This window comes from Rhinolophus sinicus, linkage group LG10 (assembly GCF_036562045.2).
Source record: "Rhinolophus sinicus isolate RSC01 linkage group LG10, ASM3656204v1, whole genome shotgun sequence".
NCBI classification, from domain to species: Eukaryota; Metazoa; Chordata; class Mammalia; order Chiroptera; family Rhinolophidae; genus Rhinolophus; species Rhinolophus sinicus.
The window spans coordinates 50,914,001-50,929,786 of NC_133759.1; the positions used below are offsets into that span (position 1 = coordinate 50,914,001).

Below are 15,786 nucleotides of genomic sequence, written 5' to 3' on the forward strand. Positions count from 1 at the left end.
TAGGGGCACAGCATCCTTGGGAAAAGGGAGTGGTAGTGAGGTGGGAGTGAGCGTAGAGCAGGAAACAGCAGTTTTAAATAGGATGGTCAGAGAAGAGCCCATTGGGCCGGTGATATTGGAGCAAAGATTTGAAGGAGGTGAGTGAATGAGCCATGTAGAACCTGAAGGAAGAATTTCTCAGGTAGAGGGATTGACTAGTGCTAAGGTCTAAGACTGGAGGAGGTCTTGTTGAATTCATGGAATAAACCAGAAGCCCATGTGGTGGGAGGCTAAGAGATAGAAAATGAGATTGGAGATCAGATAAGAGCAGCTTTTCTTCCTCCAGTAAGATGGGAAGCCATTGGAAACTTGAAGAAAGTGACATGATCCGACTTACATGTTAAGGTCATCACTGTGGTTGCTGGGTTGAGAGTATAGACTGAGGGGCAAGGCGAGAAGCAGGAAAACCAGTCAGAAGGCTTTTCAGTGACTCAGGTAAGAGCTAATGGCCTGGGGCAGAAGGGTGGCAAGAGGTGTTCAGGAGTGTCAGATTAAGGATGTATTTTGAAGATGGAGCAAAAACAAGGTTTGATGACAAGTTCAGTGAGGCGCATGAGAGTATTCAATGATAATTCCAAAATTTGGGGCATGAGTAACTGAAATGGGAAAGACTGTGAATGGAGGAAGTTATTTAGGGGCAAGAGGGAGATCAGGAATTCAGTTTTGGACATGTTAAGATTGAAGTGTCTATTAGAAACCCAATGGAAGTGTTGGCTAGGCAGATGGAACCTGAATTTAAGGGAGAGAACCATCCTGGAGACACAGGTTTGAGAGTTGTCAGCATGTGGATAACATATAGAACCACAAGAGTAAATGAAATTACCAAGTGAATTGGGGATTGTAAAGAAGAGATCTTGGGACTGTGCCCAGGGCACTACAACTTCTAGAATGCTGGAGAAAAGGAGGAGCCAGTCAATACTGAGAAGGAAAACCGGGACGGTGGAGTCCTGGAATTGAAGTAGAGAAAGTGTTTCAAAATGGAAGGAATAATTACTGTGTCAGATGCTGCTAATAGGTCCAGTCAGATGAGGATTTGAGACGCAGTCATTGAATTTAGCAGCTAATGTAGAAATTGTTGGTGACTTTGAGCAGTTTTGGTGGGGTGGTATGGGTGAAAGTTTGGTTGGAATAGAATTCTAGGAGATTAGAGGAGAAAGCGGGATCAAGTATTTTTTAAGATGGTAAAAAAGATTTTGTGAACCAGCAGAAAAGAAATAGTGATGATTCAGGAGAAAGCAAAGGGTTGCTAGAGATCCTTGAGAGAGGGTTACGGGAATATGTACTAGGAGGAGGGCAAGCAGTTTGTATGGGTACAGATGCTCGTACCAATTTGGTGGTGGAAACTTAAAGTTTTTTTCTGAATGCCCCTCTATAAGATTTTCAGTGAAATATTAATCAAGGTCTTCAGCTGAGAATGAGTATGAAAGAGAGAGTTTTGGGAAACAGGAGAAAGTTGAAATTGTTGCTAAAAGAAAGAGTGAGAGTAAATGAACTTGGGAAATTGTGCCTGACTGCCAGTTAGCATGAAGAGCCCATTTGTTGTTCTTGGGTATGTATTTAAGATGAATCCAGATGTTGTGACTGTGTGTTTTCTCCTCGGATGCAGGCAGAGTAGCTGACAAGTTAGATTTTCCCAGGGTTGGGATTTGCCAAGGGACTGTCACATAGAGCAGAAGAGTTGAGAGTGGAAGACCATGATAATTTTGGTTGATGATGGAATTTAAGATTGGTGAGGAGGGAAGCGAGGACAAGAAGATGGCGGTAGGATCAACAGATTATAGTGCCCAGCAGATTCAAAGAATTGTTGGAACTCAAATACAAGAGAAAGTTAAGCTGCAAAAAATAGGAAGTGGTGGTGGTCATTGTGCAGTGCTTGAAATTGAGCTTATGGAGGGATTGCAGTTATGGATAATTACAAGGTCAGTATAAGATATCACTAAGGAAATGAGTAACTGAGGTAGCATGGGGGAAGAATGATCTATGTGGGTATGACAACACCAATAATTAAGACAGGAGTCATGTTAGGGAGAGGGATGATGACCCACGAGCTAATAAGTTCATCAAGGAATAAGGGCTAGTAACCTATGAGTCTATAGATGCCTTTAAAGAAAAGAGGTAATGTGGGTGTTGCAATCATAAAAGTGGAGATGTCCTGTAACAACTAGCATAAAAGTTCTGTGTTCTTCATTATCCTGAATAAAATAATTGCCACGTGATGAAGCTTTCAGATGAAGATATGCAAAGGTTAAATGTCAGTTTCTTATGTATATATTGGCAAAATGGAAAAGAGTTTAGAGGCCTGACTTATCACAGATTATATAAAGATAATTGTCAATTTTTCTTGGGCTGTTATAAAGAATAAATTTTTGGTGTTTTAACAGATGGGAAATAAGACCAAGATTGCAAAATGTCCTTTAAGAACAAAACAGACTGGATTCATTCTAAAATCAACACAAAAGACTTGTATCAGGAGTGAAAAACTTTTGCAAAAGAAGAGAATTGGTTCAGAAACTTCACTGGCAAAAGGTGAAAAGGATAGTATGACTTTTTCACCCACTAAGGACTTATGCAAGCAGTATGCAGATAAAGACTGTCTTCATATCCAGAAAGAGATTTCACCTGCAACCCCTAATATACAGAAGACTAGAAACACTGTAAATACATCTGTAGTAGCTAAACAGAAGCCTTGCAAAAAACACATCACAAGTGAAAATGTGAAGAGTAGTTTGGTATGTCTAACCCAAGACCAACTACAACAGATTTTGATGACTGTAAACCAAGGAACTAGATCTATTTCCCTGACTGAGAGTGGAAAGGAGGAGAAAACAAGTAAGATTTTTCTAAAGTTTTAATTCATATTAATTTTATGAATATAAAGTGTTTTAGAATTTTAGGTTCATTGGATTTTACGTAACTGTGCCTCTCAAATTCTATTTTAATGTGTAACAATTTTTTAAAATAATGATTCTTTTGAAGAACATTCGTATGCAAAATTACTTTTTATAGTTATACCATATTTTAAGGTTGATGCTCAGAATATTATTCTCATGTACCATATCCTTTAGAAACCCAGTTTCTGTGGACTCTAGAAAGGATCTTAGTACAAAACACAATTGTACTTATTTTAGAATGTAGGAGGCTTTACTTACATTAAAAGTAATTATATAAAATGTTATTTAAAAATCATAGTATTCTGATGAAAACTGATGGAAACTTACTGTGAAGATTTGTCTTGAATAGCTGAAAATGTTGCTTTTCCTGGTCCCCACATTTTGCTTTTCCAGACTCAGTCCATGCTAAGGACCGGCAACAGTGCCCTTTTAACCAATAGAAAACAGACTTGAAAGGAGTTGCAGAGTGTTACATGCCTTCTGTTTCAATAGTCATAAACATGTTATGTTTTTAAAAGCCTTCGTATTTCAGCTATGAACTAAGGAATTGTGAATATGTGAATAGCATTAAAATTTTGTTAGGCAATCGTGAACTAAATTAAAAATAACAGTCACCAGGAAGAGGCCCCACAAATGGTTTGGGGGTCAGGTAGCTCCCAAGGTGCTGATGCTGCTGATGCTAGAGTCATTTACCTGCTCTTGGTCGAGATTATTCTTTGTAAAATGAGAGAGCTATATTTTGTCTTTAAGGCTAGAATTCTAGCTTAGAGAACAAAACATAAAATCGTATTAGGGATAATGAGAGAATATCAACAAAATTAAAAGCAGAATTTACCTGATCTTATGACCTGTATATTAGATATGCTTTCTCTTCACTAAGAGAACTAGCACGTTAAGTAGCAAATTAGAATCTAATTTTTGAGCCAAGCATATGAGTTCTGTATAAAATATTTGTAATAGATATTATAGCTGGGGGGCATAGAGACAGTGGTCCACGGTAAAGTTTTTCACTGATTCCCAACTAAATGAGAACATAAGGACAAGGTAATGAGGTTTTTGTAAAACTATTTACATTTATTCTCAATAAAATTGTGATTTGTGTTTTCATTTATATTGTTTATAAAAGTGTTTATTGTTGGCAGGAGTAAATGGAGGTTTATTTTGTTGTTGCTTGTTTGTTATTTGACACAGGAATTTATGGCTGTGGCCATACCTCTGGGCCATCTAACCTCTAGGGGCTCAGTTTCCTTTTTTGACAAAAAGTAGTACCCACTGCAAGGATTCCTGTGAGAGGTAATTAATTAGGTAATGTGAAGGCGGTGTTTTTAAAACTATATAGCAGTTATGCCAACATAAGGTATCGTACTAGATATAATTTTAATGTCTATTCATTTAAAAGCATTCATTTTACCTCCCAGGTCAAGACAGTCTACATTTAAACAGTATTCCTAATCAGCCAAAGGACGAGAACATTATGGGACTACTTGAAAAAACTGAGGCTGTTTCATATGTCCAAGATGAAAATAAATCTGTTTTAAATAAAAACCAGGAGACATCTAAGCAGTATGAGCAGAAAATTGCTATGTATGTAACTCATATCTGTTATTGTGGGGCCATCTTATGAATATGGTTTTGCTTTTCCTTGACTTTCATGTGAAATATTTACTCTGAAGATTAAGAGCTAGTTAAAAGTTTATTACTTAATATTTATGGAGTTAAGTTGTATAGAAACGTATAGTAAGGGTTCTGTTATTTTTTGTGCTTTGTCTTAGAGAGAATGTATGGAAACCAGCTGACATTTTCAGTACTCTGGGGGAAAGAGAACGTGATAGAAGTTTGTTAGAAGCAAAAAAAGCCCAGTGGAGGAAAGAGCTTGGTAGGTAATTATTACACCTTTTATTATAGTTTTGTTGGCTTATGGAATATAGAGGATGAAATATATCTTTCAGTATGATATTATCAAAAGTCTTATAATATTTGAAATCTAGAGTAGTTCTCTGCAAATGCATAAGAAGATTTGTGGTTTCACATTCCCTTTTATCTTTTTGTCACTCTGTGGTGTGCACCAAAAGCCAGAGATGATCATTACTATTAGTATCATTTTGGAACTCTTTGAGCTCAAACAAAGATTGCTAAACTTTTCTCATTTCCTGAGAATCCATTCTCATATTTTTCCGTTACAGAAATCCTATGGGTTTAAAAATGGTTTTATTTAAAAATAATTGAGTTCATTTTTAAAAATAAAATGTTCTAATGAATCATCAATATGATATCAATTAGTATATTCCATGCAAAAGCAAGCTTATTACTTTTTGTCAGCCTTAGAACATATAACAGAAAAACTTATAACTTCTGTTAGGGTCTTAAAATATTGATGATAACTGAAAAACTCGTGTTACGTCTTGGACTAGACTTAGGGTCCAGAGTTTGGAAAATACATGAAGTAACAGTTGTACTTAGGAATAGCAATACTAAGAGCGTGAAGATGGGCTTCACTCTCCACTCAACTGGTAATTCCTGTGAGGCAGTCATAACCCTGATGGGACAGGTGATCTAGAAAATGAGATGAGCAGAAGAAATAGGGAATGAATTGATATTGGAAGTGAAGGTAACAGAAGAATGAAGAAATTAAAAATATGGTAGCAGTGTAAGAAGGTTTAGAGATCTGATATGTGTTATATCATAAGTTCAGCTTTAAATATTTTCTTTCAGTACAAATGTAGTTTATCAAAATATAATACCAAACTTCTGAAGTAAGATGGAACTACTTGGAAGTGACCGAAGTGTTTTATGCTTTAATTATTATCTTAAAAAGCAGTTTATTTTCTTTTACTTGATACTATTAGAAAAGCACATCTCTGTTTGTTCAAGTTATGCTTTCATTAATTTTGGGGGGATTTAAATTTATATATCTCAATTTTTAAGAATTACTGATGATTTGAGCTTAATTTTTTTATATTGGCCTGTTAGACAAAAGATTTTCACTGGGTTTTTCACTATTCCACAGTTATGAATAAGTATGGTTGACATTTATTAAATATTTACTTTGCGCTAGGCCCTATACTGAAATAGGCACCATTATTACTCTCATTTTATTGAAGAACAACCAGGTTTAGAGAGGTGAACAGCAGTTTGCCCACAGTCACATAGCTGGGAAGTGGTTGAACTTGGATTTGACCCCACAGTTCTCTGAATCCAGAGTGCTAGCTTTTAAGCCTATTAGTAATAACTGAATGAACACCACAGGACAGTAAAATCTCAAAATAATTAGCACAGTAAAAAAATGTTCTGAAAACATTGTTCTTTATGGATAATTATAATAAAACAAACATTTTTACATCTATTTGTGCCATATTTTGGTTCTGATTAAAAGTTTTCCTTTATTCCATATCCCTTAAAATTCTCTATTGTGAGTTAATCTCCTCTCTAAAAAAGTTTTGATCTGTGTAGAAATCTGTACTCTTTAAGAAGGTCATGATTTGTTTACGTGATTTTTTTTACAGTTTTTGTACATTTTTTAAAAAAGGACATTATTTACAGATGAACAGGTTGCTTTAAAGAAGAAAGAAAAAGAAGCTTCTGAAAAATGGAATAATCCTTGGAAAAAATCTGAAACTGATAAAATAGTATGGGAAAAATTTCAAATTCTTGACCAATCTAAGGTAAGAGGATCAAATTTAAGCACTTATGGAACATAAGACATCATAATTGCAGTTTTAATGTTAAGCCATGTTCATATCATAAAGCTTATTTATTTTTTAGAAAACTTACTTTTCATATGGTATTTGAAAACAATGTTATTTTGAATTTATGATCTCAACTAGTCTGTTTGCATTCTGTAAATTGTCTTACTATGTTAATAGGTGAGTATAGAGGCCATAGGTACCTCCTTTGGACTCGTATGAAAGAACTGTGCAATTTTTTAGATGATCACAAAATTCGACCACTAACCATGTGGTACCCACTACCAGGTTAACAAATGAAACATGAGTACGTACCTGGTGTCCCTCAGGTTGTGCTTTGGTAACCTTCAAATTTTGCTGGTGTTTAATATTAGACAAAGAAAAAAGTGCCCTTGTTTTTCTGCTTGTTTTTAGACTTCTACTAGTGTTTCCAGCATTCTGTCACAGTCTCCCAGTCAGGTAACGGTGGTCCAGGCTGATGGGGACTCACTATCTAGAGCTAGCCAGATTTTAGAGGTAAGTCCTAAGTGTCATTACTTTGAATATGGATACCCTTTAGTGCTTGATCACTATACTCCTATAACCTGTTTTCCTTGAAGGCGTGAATCTAAGGACTCCTCTTTTTTTTTTTTTTAAATGACCAGTTAATTTTTACTGAGTGCATTATTCTCCTTAAATTTTAAGAAGTTATTAACTATTTTTTTTACACATTTAATCCCTTCTTCCTAATGTACATTTACATTTTAACAAATGTGTTCTGAAAATAATACAATAACCTGAAGGGGTGATTCTGATGGTCGACCTTTTCACTCAGTACTGTTAGATTTCTTAAGGAACCCTCCAAGTTAGATTGTTTGTAGGGCACTTTGTTGCACTCCATATAGGGCTGACTTGCCTACATCAAACAGTTTTGTAGTCTTGATAATTTTACATTAACAAAAGGAATGAAACCTGAATTGTATTTTTCCACGTTCCCAAAGCACTTTGACTGTTAGAAGACAATACATTAGTTTTGAGAGAAGTCATTTTGGAAAACTTTGTATTTCTGGGCGATAATTTTAAGTGTATAAAGTTTAGAAATTGATACTTGTAGATACTACTAAAAACTACACTGAAGCTTTGTGAAGTTGGTGAGAATCAGCTTATTTACTTTTCAACATTAGGACTGAAGAATTTTTAATATTAAAAATACTATTTTCAGTTATCAAAAATCAGGTGAAATGTTAGTGTATCATTTATTATTGCTTAATTTGCATGGTTTTTTAGGTCATTTATTACCTAGGAGTAACCTGTACCATATGGTCATTAATAAAAATAAAGAATTAACCATTTGAGGTGGCTTTATTTCCAAATAAATAACCATTTGTGTGTGTGTGTGTGTGTGTGTGTGTGTGTGTGTATTTCTTTTTTTTAACGAAAGCATCTGTCTTTTTTTTATAATCAAAAAAACACCCTATGAATTTATTTATATTTTGGAGTCAGAGCTGGGAGTTGGTGATGAGAGAAGGACCAGAAGGGAAAACACACTAAATTCAGGGCTGGATAACCAAGAGTTAAAGAGTATGATTATTTACTCATTCTTTCACTATTTAAATGCAGTTTTTATGTATTTGTGTATGAATATGGTAAGATACTGGAAAGATGCTATTGAGGGAAAATGAATTAACTATAAAAAACAAAAATTTTTTAAAAAATCCTCCTTCTTAAATACCAGAAAGCAGTTGGTTTCAGAAATCTCACCCATAGCCAGGACGATTTATACTATTTGAATATTAACCTCTTTATGTAATTGAGAGGAGAATTTAGTTACAGGCAGGGTCCCCAAGGCCAATTTTGTTAAAACATAAGGTAATGCCTATAAAGTGCTTAGAACAGTGGCTGACATATAACAAGTGCTTATTTATTCAAGGGTCTTAAGCTTTGCAAACTAGAAACTCAACCAGGCAAAAACCCAAAAGTGTTCTGAAGAAGAAAGTAAGGAGTTCTCATAGTAAAAATTACATTCTAGAGAATAATCAGTTCTGCATTCTAAGCCCTAGGATCGGTCCAGAACACTTACCAGTAAGATGTCAGGCAGTTTGGACAGTATGGAGGATGGGTGCTAGGAGGTCTGGTCACATCTGATGTTCTGGATAGTAGATGTCAGGTGGTCTGTGTGCAAGAGTCCCTGAAGGGGGTAATCAAGAATAGAATTGTTTCCTCATTCCTTAACCTGCTTGATTTTAGTAATTTAGCAGTTTGACTATAGTGACTCCATTTTATTTCTTCACTCTATTCCTCAAAGGTTTGCTGTAGTTACAGTTTACAAAGCAGATTGGTCAGTGGTCTCAACAGGTTCCTTTCCTCTCTCACCTTGATTTTCAATCTCACTCTCCCTCCCCAAGTTGAATGGCCCTGTATTCTCAGCCCTGTATTGTTCAGCCAAAACATTCTTTTACACCATGCAGCTTAAAACTCCTTTTGTGTTTCTAAGAATTTTATTGACAGCCTTAGCCTTTTTGAGAATACCTCACTTTCATGAAAACTTGGCTTACTGTAATGACTGCCCCTCCCTGGAAAGACTCTTAAGGGAATATGTTAATGTACTTTCTAACATGGAGTAGAAAGTGAGGCTGTCATTCTGTTAGTTTCCCATTGCTACCACCAAACCTAGTTCTGCAGTTGTCCAGACAAAAATTCCGCCTAATTTCTTTTTTTCCACCTTTTCTTATTGTGACAAAATGTATGTCAACATAAAATTTATCATTTTAATCATTTTTAAGGATTAAAGTTCCATGGCATTTACTACATTTACATTGTCACGCAATCATCACTGTCCATCTTGTTTTCATCGTCCCAAACTGAAACTGTACCCATTAAACAATAACTCCCCATTTCTCCCTCCCCCCAGCCCCTGGCAATCACTGTTCTACTTTTTGTCTCTATGAATGTGACTACCACGTTTCCCCGAAAATAAGACCTAGCCGGACAATCAGCTTTACTGCGTCTTTTGGAGCAAAAATTAATATAAGACCCGGTCTTATTTTACCATAATTTTACTATAATATAAGACCAGGTCTTATATTAATTTTTGCTCCAAAAGACGCAGTAGAGCTGATTGTCCAGCTAGGTCTTATTTTTGAGGAAACACTGTATTCTAGGTACTTAAAATCATACAGTAGTTGTCCTTTTGTGTCTCACATATTTCACTTAGAATGTTTTCAGGGTTCATCTAAGTTGTAGCAATTATCATAATGTTATTTCTTTTTAAGGCTGAATGATATTCCATTGTATGTGTAATACTACATTTTGTTCATCCATCCATCCAGCCATCCAAATGTTGATGGACATTTGAGTTAATACCACTTTTTGGCTATTAGGAATAATGCTGCTATGAACATTGGTGTACAAATAATTTCTGCTTTCATTTCTTGGGTATATACCCATAAGTGGAATTGCTGGATCATAAGATAATTTTGTTTAACTTTATGTTAAAATTTTACTGGTTTTAATTTGGTGATTTTATGTTACTGTTTTCCACAGTTGCACCATTGTACAGTCCCGTCAGCAAAGCACAAGGTTCTAATTTCTTCACATCCTCACCAACATTTTTTATTTTTTTGATAATTGCCCTACTGATGGGTGCGAAATGGTATCTCATTGTAGTTTTGATTTGCCTGTCCCTAATGATTAATGATATAGAGCATTTTTTCATGTGTTTATTGGCCATCTCTGTCGTCTTTGGAAAAATATCTATAAGTCCTTTGCTTATTGAATTGTTGTTGAGTTATAGGAGTTCTTTGTATATTCTGGCTATTAATCTCTTATCAGATACATATTTGCAAGTATTTTTTTCCCATTCCGTGGGTTGACTTTTCACTCACTTAATAGTGTTCTTGGATGCGCAGAAGTTTTTAATTTTGATTGAAGTCCATTTTATCTTTTGTCCTTTGCTGCCTGTGCTTTTGATGTCCTATCCAATGAATCATTGCCAAATCTGATACGGGGCTTTTCCCATATGTTTTCTTGTTAGAGTTTTATAGTTTTGGCTCTTATGTTTATGTCTTTGATCTTTTTTGAGTTAATTTTTATACCGTGTTTCCCCGAAAATAAGACCTAGCCGGATCATCAACTCTAGTGCATCTTGGAGCAAAAATTAATATAAGACCCAGTATTGTATCATATCATATCCTATCATATATCATATCATATCATATCATATATCATGTAAGACCCGGTCTTATATAAGACTAGTGCTTATATTACTGTGTTTCTCGGAAAATAAGACCTAACTGACCATCAGCTCTAATGCATTGTTTGGAGCAAAAATTAATATAACACCTGGTATTGTATTATATTAACCCAGTCTTATATAAGACCCAGTCTTATATTAAAATAATACTGGGTCTTATATTAATTTTTACTCCAAAAGATGCATTAGAGCTAATGGTCCTGATAGGTCTTATTTTCGGGGAAACATGGTATATAGTATAAGGTAAAGATCCAGCTTCATTCCTTTGCATGTGGATGTCCAGTTTTCCCAGCCCCATTTGTTGAAAAGACTGTCCTTTCCCCACTGAATAGTCTTGACACCTTTGTCAAAAATCTTTTGACTATATATGAGGGTTATTTCTGGGCTCTATTCTATAACATTGTTCTGTACATCTCTCTCTATGCCACTGTCTCACTGTTTTGATTACCATGCCTTTGTAGTAAGTTTTGAAATCAGAAAGTGTGAGTCATCCAATTTTGTTCTTTTTCAATATTGTTTTAGCTATTAAGGGTCCCTTGAGATTCTATATGAATTTTAAGATGGATTTTTCTATTTCTGCAAAAAACTTCGAGATTTTCATAGGGGTTGCATTGAAAATACAGATCTCTTTAGGTAATCCTGATAATACTAAGTTTTCTAGTCCATGAACACAAAATATCTTTTGATTTATTTATATCTTCTTTAATTTCCTTTAGCAATGATTTGTAGTTTTCAAGGTATAAATCTTTTGCCTGTTTATTCCTAAGTATTTTATTTTTGATACTATAATATATGGAATTGTGTTCTTAATTTCCTTTTCCCAGATACATTATTTTTCTGTGGTGGTTTTGTATCCTGCAACTTTGCTGAATTTGTTTAACGGGGTGTGTGTGATTTTGAGAGGGTGGTCATTGTGCAGTACGTGAGTTTGATGTGGATCCTTTGGTACTAGATTGTTTCCTTAGTGAGTAGCTGCACAAACACTGATCTGCATTAATGCCCAAGACATTCATATATGCGTAATCATAACTGGATCATGTATATGTATTTTTTCCTTTTTTGACTTTTCAACTTTATGATAAAATATTACATAATTCTAACATGCAAAAGGATATAAATGACAATTTAAAACACGTCTTTACCCATGTCATATGCCAGGAGAGCCCATTATAGCATACAGTTCCGAATTCAGCAAGAATTTTTGTGGATTTATCATAATGGGACAAGATGTTTAAAAAATAGCTGGTCACCCAACCCAGTAGAATAAAAATAGAATACCTGGATCTTTTATATTCCTGATTCAGGTTACTTTAGAATCCTGGGAATAGTGTGGGTGGATTATGAGGCCCTTCCCACAGTATAACTGGGATGTGACTAAGTTTGTAACCTAGTCTCATTCCACTAATGGCCTTATTTCAGAAGAAACTAATAATAACAGCCTGACCAGAATGAGCCAGTACTGGCCAAAGTTTCCCTTTGGTTCTCAGTACTGGGCAGTCTCAGAGTCAGGGGAACCCTATCTCAGTCCTCCAAAATTGAACTCTATGGAAAGAATCCTTCTATATTGAAAACTGGGTAGGTCTCTTTGCCTTGCCAGAAAGATTTAATAGTTAAATAGAATAAGGAAATGGAATTGTTTGAAGGCCTCTTAGGATCCACGAAGTATACTAGGCACTTCACATACTTGAGTGCATCTGGTTTTGGAATAAGAGGCAGAATTTAGTAACATCTAATCAGGTGGAAGAGAGCACCAAGGGTAACTTGTGCATAACTACCTATATAACATTAGACCTAGTTAAATCTGTTTAAAGAGTGGTAAACAGAAAACAAAAAATGGAGATTGAAATATTCAGCACTAGAAAGGGGGATATACCTGCTAAGAATTCAGGAAAATCTCTCATAAGAAATATGTCCTTATTTTGTGAAACAGGAAATTTTTAAAGAAAACATTGACTGTTTTTATTTATTCCATTTGAAGTGGTTAGGAAATCCATGTACAAGCCTAGGCCCAAGATAAGAAAGTAGAACAAAACTAAAAATACTGGACCAGTAAAGAAAAACAATTTGGTAATAAAATAAATTGAAATCACAGTGAGGAAGAGAAAGAAATCACTGTGGGGGACCCTCCCTGAATATAGGAAGAATTTTTAAAAGAGATAAAAAGTCTGACATAATAGATACTACAAACAGCTTATAAAGATACAACCTTGAGTGATAGATTTTCCCAAAGAAGAAAACAGAGCAAATAGATAAGACGTACTAATAACGGTATCAGAGGAAAGAACTTTCTAGACCAGAAAAAAAGTTAAGTTAATTGAATTAAAAGAAGCTGATTTGAAGATATACCCTAGTAAGTGTTCATATTTCAAGAACAAGTATAAACTTACTTAAGCATTTAAACATAAGAAGAAGGCAAAGAACAAAAATCAAGTAAACCTTAGATTTCTCCTCTATAGATAATAGAGAAATATTATAAAAGTTTAATAGATAAAGACTGGGACTAAAAAATTTAAATCCTAAACAACATATTCACGTGTACAGGGAACGTAAATATAGATCTGCAAGAATTTATGAAATATTCCTCCCAAGGGTCTTTCTATATTTTTTTTTTTGAAAGAAGATATTTTTTGTTGAAAGAAGTTTTTAAAGATTATTTCTGGGTCAGAAAAGTGAATCAAAATGAAAACAGAGGATGAGGTTGGGTGGTGCAGGAGGGAGGGAGAAAAAAATGAAAACAATTAAGGAATTTGTAGTTGAAAAAAGGAATATGTAGCTGACACAATGTCTCCACAGCTTTGCAAAACAAGAAAGGTGAGTTGCTGAGCAATACATACAATACAACCATATCTATGTTTAAAGAAAAAAAACTTCAAAAGATTTAGCATAATGAATAAATGAAAACAAAGCAGATTCTTGGCATTGTCTAAGTCTGTGAAGAGTCTACTGTTTCATTTTTTTAGGCTTTTGTTTTGTCAGGACATTGTGCAACGTGTTGATGTTTGATCTTTCTGTAAAGACAGTTAATTATGATTTCTAAAATCAGATAAAGGGTTTAAGAATTTAGAAAACATAGGTAACCATTAGTATAATTTTAAACAGAAAACTAAATAAATAGTAACAGCAAGAAAACAAAAATCAACTCTGAAAGTTAAAAAATATTTTGTTATAAAGTAGAGGTAAGAGAACCCCAAAGACTTGCTGCTTAAAAGATACACCTGACATAAAATTACACATTGTTAAAAATAGGGTTATGTAAACCAATCAAAAAAAAAAAAAAAGCAAAATCAATGATAGTATTTTGGAAACATTACTTCAGGGAGAGAAAGCTGTTGACACAGTAATTTATTTTGATAAAAAGCAGAGTAGTTAATACAGAGATAGTGATTCCTGTGATGCATTTGCCAAAAATAAGTAGGAGAAATTGAAGCACATTTTTACCAGGATATTATTAGAGTATTTGGCCAATATAATCAAAGTATCAGTAAATTTATTTTCTATGTACACACAGTTCAGATTTTCAAATGTTAATAGAGCACTTACAAAATTTGCTATAATGTTATAAGGAAGACAACCAAAAATAAAGGTCAAGCCGAAAATATTTAAGCAAATAAGATTTACAAACTTAGAAATGCTTAAGATCCCATGATCTCAAGATTCTGCACTCTGATGTAAACTGCTGGTTAAGATCAGTCCCTAAAATACTGAAAAAACTTAGCGAACAGATACTTTTGGTCAGTTGGGTTGGTAGGTGGCCTGGGGTAGAAGTTAACCCAGCATCTCTGTGGGAGAATAAAATAGATGAATTGGAGTCCTTGCTCACTAACTCCACTCTACGCCACAGCCCCTCCCTTCCTTAAACAGTGCCTCACTCTACATTTACTGTAACTCAAATCTCTGTTCGAGATGCCTTCTAGAATAAAATCCTTGGCTGTCTGCTTAAATCTTAATTCTTGGGAGGAACTGGGAAAATCAGGTGAAGGTTATTTGTCCCTCTCTGCTCCAAACTCACCTGGCTGGTGATTTATAATTACAATCTAGGGAGTGTTTCCAAAAAGAAACTCTGACCTAAGGAGTTGTTTTGAAGGGTGGAGAGTGATTGTAGTTTTAATACCTAAACTTTCCAGTCTAGGGCTAGTCTGCTCTCCATCCATACCCACTGAGTTTATTGGCTGTTCATTGCTGGACAAGTTTGGTTGATAATGCCAGGAAAAAAACAAACTCACGCAAATAACAAAACATTGGAGGAAGACAACTATTTAAAGGAAAAAATACATAGTGGATATCATTCCAACAAAAGCAAAAAATCAGGACTGATGAATCAATAAATTTAGTCTAATGAACAAAGTAAAAGTAGCAAGAGAAAGCATTAGCAATGAGAACAGGAAATAAAACCAAGCAGAAAGTTTAGGTGTGAAACATACAATAGTTAAATTTAAAAATACAGTAAATGAGAAATAGCAGAAATTATATAGCTACAGCGTAAATAAATAACTGGAAAATTATATTTAAAAAACATCTTAAAAGGAAAAAGGGACACGTAGAGAAAAAATTTTAAGGCAATATAAGAATGAAAAAAGAAATGCTGACATTTAGATTAATAGGCAGCTCAAACAAGGGGGGGGGGAAATGGAGAAAGGAAATATTTGAAAAAGTAATTGAGATCAGTTTCCCAGAATGAAAAAAAGACTGACCTCAGATTTAAAGGGCCATAGAGCACCAAAAAGAATAAGGAAAATCCTTCTTCCACATACTAAACTGAAATTTAAGAATATGAAAGAAAAATCCTAAAAGCCTGCAGTAAGAAAGCAGACTATATCTATAAAAGAAAAAAGTTGATAAATCCCCTTAATTAAAAGTTCCACTCTTTGAAGGTTACTGTCAGATTATAAAATTACTTATCTGTTAAAGGAATGACCTATTTGATAAATTGTATCCAGAATGT

At 34.5% G+C, this 15,786-nt stretch overlaps 1 protein-coding gene across 4 annotated transcripts in view; it reads left to right on the forward strand.

Moving 5' to 3' along the window:
• CCDC66 (coiled-coil domain containing 66) overlaps positions 1 to 15,786 on the forward strand; it is a 49,370-nt gene that overhangs the window by 11,166 nt on the left and 22,418 nt on the right. For all 4 annotated transcript variants that reach the window (XM_074313143.1, XM_019724214.2, XM_019724216.2 and 1 more), the window contains 5 exons: positions 2,421 to 2,868; positions 4,349 to 4,514; positions 4,703 to 4,806; positions 6,471 to 6,592; positions 7,028 to 7,129. In XM_074313143.1, coding sequence (XP_074169244.1) covers positions 2,421 to 2,868; positions 4,349 to 4,514; positions 4,703 to 4,806; positions 6,471 to 6,592; positions 7,028 to 7,129 — 942 coding nt within the window. The remainder of the gene's footprint in view (positions 1 to 2,420; positions 2,869 to 4,348; positions 4,515 to 4,702; positions 4,807 to 6,470; positions 6,593 to 7,027; positions 7,130 to 15,786) is intronic.